Raw genomic sequence first — 4758 nt, 5'->3', positions numbered from 1 at the left:
GTGAGAGGTAGTAAATGCTGAATTTTCTCCTTTAGAACTATTTCTAGGAGGAGAACTCCCTTTAGGCAAGGCAATACATTTTGGTCTAGCATATGCTTTACTACGGTTGGGGACATTTTCACTAGCAAGAAGATGTCCTTTAATAGATTTCAATTTAAGGTTCAATCCTGCAAGAAACTTGGTTACAAAAAATTCATTCCATTATGCCTTAAACTTCTCTATATCTATGGTGAGAGGTTAAAAGACATTCAACTCATCATGCGTTTAAAAGAGTTTTAATAATTTTGTACAGAGTTGTCAACTTGCTGAAATTGAAAAAGCTTTTCATAAATACTAAAAATCGAAGTCATATTTTAGCTTGGGAATAGGACTCTTGCAATTCATCCCATATTCCCTTTGCAGTCTTGTGGAACATAACATTAACTGAAATATTAAGTTTCATGCTATTCCAAATCCAAATTTTGATGATTACATTTTCTTGGATCCAATTAGAGTAGATTTTGTCAGTCTCTGCATGAAGTTCACTCTCAATGAACTTAATCTTACCTTTTACAAGCATGTAAACATGAACAGCTTGTGACCAAAGTAAATAATTAGAACTACCTTTGAGTTTAATGGATGTAATCTGAACATTCATTGGATCAGCTTATGATTCCTTGGAAGTAGCAGTTCTAGTAGTCAAATCACTAGTAATTGAAGACATGTTTTGTAGAATTGGAGGTCACGCACTCGATCACAATCCAAAAGCCCAGAACTTGAAGATAAGTAACAAACTAAAATTTTGCAGTGTTGTAGAATCAAAACTTTAATTGTAGCCTAGAAAATTAAAGGTATAAATTCTGCAGAGTGCAGAAAAAAAGATTAGGGAATTATTGATCAAGTTCTAGGATATTAGGGAACAAAAAGTACAAAAGATTCGCTTAGATTATCATCTAATCTAACTAAAAGTTAAGTGCAGCAGTAGGTGGCTGCACACCAAAGAAAGGAACATCGGAAGAGCACTTCAAAAGAGGACACTGAGAACAACACTGTTTTGATTAGAAAAAGCTTTGATGCTATGTTAGAAAACAAGCTTTAAACAATCAAAACAATACCTAAATTTGAAAAGAAAAGAGAGAAGAAGAAGAAAGCAAAGACAGGTGAAGAACAGTAGAGAAAACTTACGATTCTAGCTAAAAAGTGTAGAATCACAAAATGCATATATTTATAGTTTTCAAGAGATATAATACAACTTGAAATACAATAAAACTGTACTCTAGAAAAGGAAATAAAAAATACAGTTTAAAGACAAAACTTACTAATTTTTGAACTCCTAAAATATGTCAAAAATAGAAAGTTCTGAATAGAATTGGGCCTCAACAGAAGAATCGATGTTTTGCTATCAAATCACAAGTTTTATCTTGGGCGCAGTATTCATACTGGAAATTATGATAGGGGAAAATAGAAACTAGCACCAAATAGAAAGTGATGAAAAAGACAGCTGCTGCCAAGGTTTGTGCACCAATGTAGCAGCCTTGGTATCTCTGCGCAATTCTCAACAGAAGTTTTGAACGTTAAAGAATTGGGTGGATGGACATGCAACATAGTGCTAGGAGATCCCTTCTGACATTCCGAATGCAACAGCCCTCTTCAAAGACCCAAAAGCAGCAAGCCTGGTTTACTCATTCTTCTTATTGCTATTCTCAAAGAAAGAGAGTATTCTGCCCACAAGGATTCAACGAATGGGGTCTGAAGAATGTCATAATACACGCAACCTCACCCTTGTGAATGCATTCACTGTTTTCATTCTTTAACTTGTGGCCACTTAGAACATCTCATTATTATAGAGGACCAAAGAAACTTTGCAGTGCTGATCATAACCAACCTATGGTGTTCCTAGTCTGCTTGAGAACACAACCCATCACCAGCTAAAAATTCATGAACAAAGCCGTCCACCTCAATCATGCTGCCACCAGGTTCCTTTCTCACTTCTTGTTCCCTCATTTTCCTCCTCACCTCTCGGACGTCATTCCATCTCCCAATGGATCCATATATATTGGACAATTGAATATAACCAGCACTATCTTGGGGATTCAACTCTAAAAGCCTCATTGCAACATTCTCTGCCATCTCAACATTTTTGTATATTCTGCAAGCACTCAATAAAGATTCCCAAACTGCAGGAACATCCTTAATTGGCATTGAGTTAATAAGCTCCTCGGCCTCTTCCAATAATCCAGCCCGACCAAATAAATCAACCAGACACCCATAGTGTTCAACAGATGGTTCAATTCCATGAACATGTACCATTAAATCGAAAATAGAGCAACCCTCCTCCAACAAACCTGCACGACTACAAGCTGAAAGAACACTTACAAAAGTTATCTCATTAGGTAAGTATCCTTCAGCTAGCATCTCAGAGAAAACCATAAGTGCATCCTCTCCGTAGCCGTGTATACTTAATCCTGCAATCATGGAATTCCAAGTGCTAATATCTTTTCTCGAAGTACAACTAAACACTTCTATAGCCTTCTCAATGTTTCCACACTTGGAATACATGTCCACAAGAGCATTAGCCAGGAACCCATAAATTTTAATACCATTCTTACTTATGAATGAGTGGATCCATTCACCTTGCTTCATGGCTCCCATGTTTGCACATGCCGATAAGACATTCACAAGCGTGTAACTGTTTAACTTCACCTTTGCAGCTTGCATATCTTTAAAAATTTCAAGTACTTCGTTGAAGCAACTCACATGTGCATAACCTGTAAGCATCACGTTCCAAGAAACAACATCTCTCAGGGGCATAACATCAAAAAGATTTCTTGCTTCTTGAATCAATCCAAGATTCATGTACCCTGAAATCATGAAATTCCATGACTCCACATTTTTGTCCGGCATTTCCTCAAACAAGACAAGTGCTTGTTGCATCAATCCCTGACTAACAAGAGCACTCAATATAGCATTCCATGAAATTACGTTCCTCTCAAGCATTCTATCGAGCAAACTGTGAGCATATTCGAAAAACCCAGAGTTCGCATAAAAATGAATTAAAGTGTTCTGAATAAAAACATCAGAAACAAGCCCAACTTTGACAATATGGGTGTGTACTTGATGGCCTTCTTTGATCCTATGTAGATATGAGCAGGCCTTAAGAACGAAGGGGAAGGAAAATTTATCAGGGAAGACAGGACCATGTAGCATCTGGAGAAAGATAAGAAGGGCATGGACAGGAGTAGAGCTATTTGCATAGGCTCGAATCATGGTGTTCCAAACGTACGAGTTTGGGTTAGAAATGCGAGTTAATACAGAGTGAGCGTATGAGAGGGTTCTTGGGTGAGAAGGGAAAGTATCAGCGAAGGCAATTAAGCGACTTGCAGCAAAAGTATTGTGAATGAGGCCAGTTTTGATCATGTGAGCGTGGGCTTGGTGAACTTCACCAAGGGTAGTTGCCATTTCTGTGAAAACAATCACGGATGATTGAGGTGAGGTTGCTGACATTGTGGATTTACTGGGAAGAAGACTGACATACAGACGAGGTACAAGTTTGAAAAATGGGTTTTAGTTGGTTTGGTTTGGATATAGGGGTGTAAACGGGATAGGATTCGGATCGGATAGGATAGTGGTAATATCATATCCGCATCTTATTATATTTGGACGGATTCGAATAATATCATATTGGAATTCGAACGGATTTAGTCGGATTCGCATGATAATCGGATAGTTATTTTCTTGAATAGATTATTCTAAGTGGTATTGAATATAAATTGAATACAAGTTTTCATCCATTACAAAACAAAAAGAAAAATAAAATAAAATAAAAATGGTCTACCTAGTAACATCTTTACCACTTTATCTGTGAGGGTTAGTTTTCAAATTAAAGAATTTAGCAACTTTAATAGTTATTTTAGCAAAAAAATCTAGAAAAAATACTCACATATTTCAAGTAAAAAATATATAAAATAAAAAACATAAATCCAAATAAATAACTTAATCGGATAATTTTATAGAACGGATAATAACCGGATAGAAAGGGGTATACCATATCTGCATCCCATTAGTAATCGGACGGATTCGAATACCTCTAAACGAATGCGGATGCGAATTCGAGCAGCAGATTTCGATTATCCATTTACGTCCTTATTTGGATATGGTTTAAATGATTGGTTTGTACAATTTAAAAAAAATAAAAATAGTTGGTTTTAAATTGCTTATATGGTTTTCTATATTTTTTTTTTTTGAAAAATTACGTGATTAGCTATTAATAGTGATATGGTCAATCATAATTGAATCGGATAAATCCTGATCAATCGAGTTTGACATGGTCCGACCAAGTTCTAGTCGGGCCACGGTTGAACTAGGACTCAACATACGCATTAAAAAAATACGCATTAGTAAAATCTTCAACTCACTTCATAAGCCTTTGGGATAGATTCTTAGCCAAATAAGGAGACTAAGGCGGTATCATAGGCGAACAATTACTTTACTATGACCAATATATGGAACGTCCTGACATTTGATAGAGATCTACGAAGGATAACCGATAACCAAAGACTTTGAACAAGTTAGGGAATTCAATTCAAATTGCTCAAAGAGTCCAAGTTAGATTCAACTACTACTATATGAGTGATGCCTTAAAACACGAAAAACCTATATAAACCTAGCACTCAACCATATTCAGGTAGACATTCTTTTGGATATTCCTACCTACATAGAGAGCTTTGCAACTTATGTTCTTCCACTAAGGTTGTGTGCATTCACTAACTTGTTTGTCGA

At 36.2% G+C, this 4758-nt stretch overlaps 1 protein-coding gene across 1 annotated transcript; it reads right to left on the bottom strand.

Annotated features, from left to right (window-relative positions):
- Positions 1–1189: 1189 nt before the first annotated feature.
- LOC149005088 (Pentatricopeptide repeat (PPR-like) superfamily protein) lies at positions 1190–3532 on the bottom strand. Its single transcript, XM_089168865.1, has one exon. It carries the CDS (start codon positions 3481–3483, stop codon positions 1876–1878), a length of 1608 nt encoding a protein of 535 aa, XP_089024991.1. The 5' UTR covers positions 3484–3532; the 3' UTR covers positions 1190–1875.
- Between the last annotated feature and the right edge of the window lie 1226 nt (positions 3533–4758).

Source organism: Hakea prostrata, chromosome 9 (assembly GCF_041222555.1).
Source record: "Hakea prostrata isolate BN-2017 chromosome 9, UWA_Hpros_2, whole genome shotgun sequence".
In the NCBI taxonomy this organism is placed as follows: domain Eukaryota; kingdom Viridiplantae; phylum Streptophyta; class Magnoliopsida; order Proteales; family Proteaceae; genus Hakea; species Hakea prostrata.
This window is presented reverse-complemented; position numbering and strand designations above follow the sequence as displayed.

Coding starts and splice junctions, on each gene's coding strand:
- LOC149005088 (XM_089168865.1), bottom strand. CDS start 3,483: ATGTCAGCAACCTCACCTCAATCATCCGTGATTGTTTTCACAGAAATG.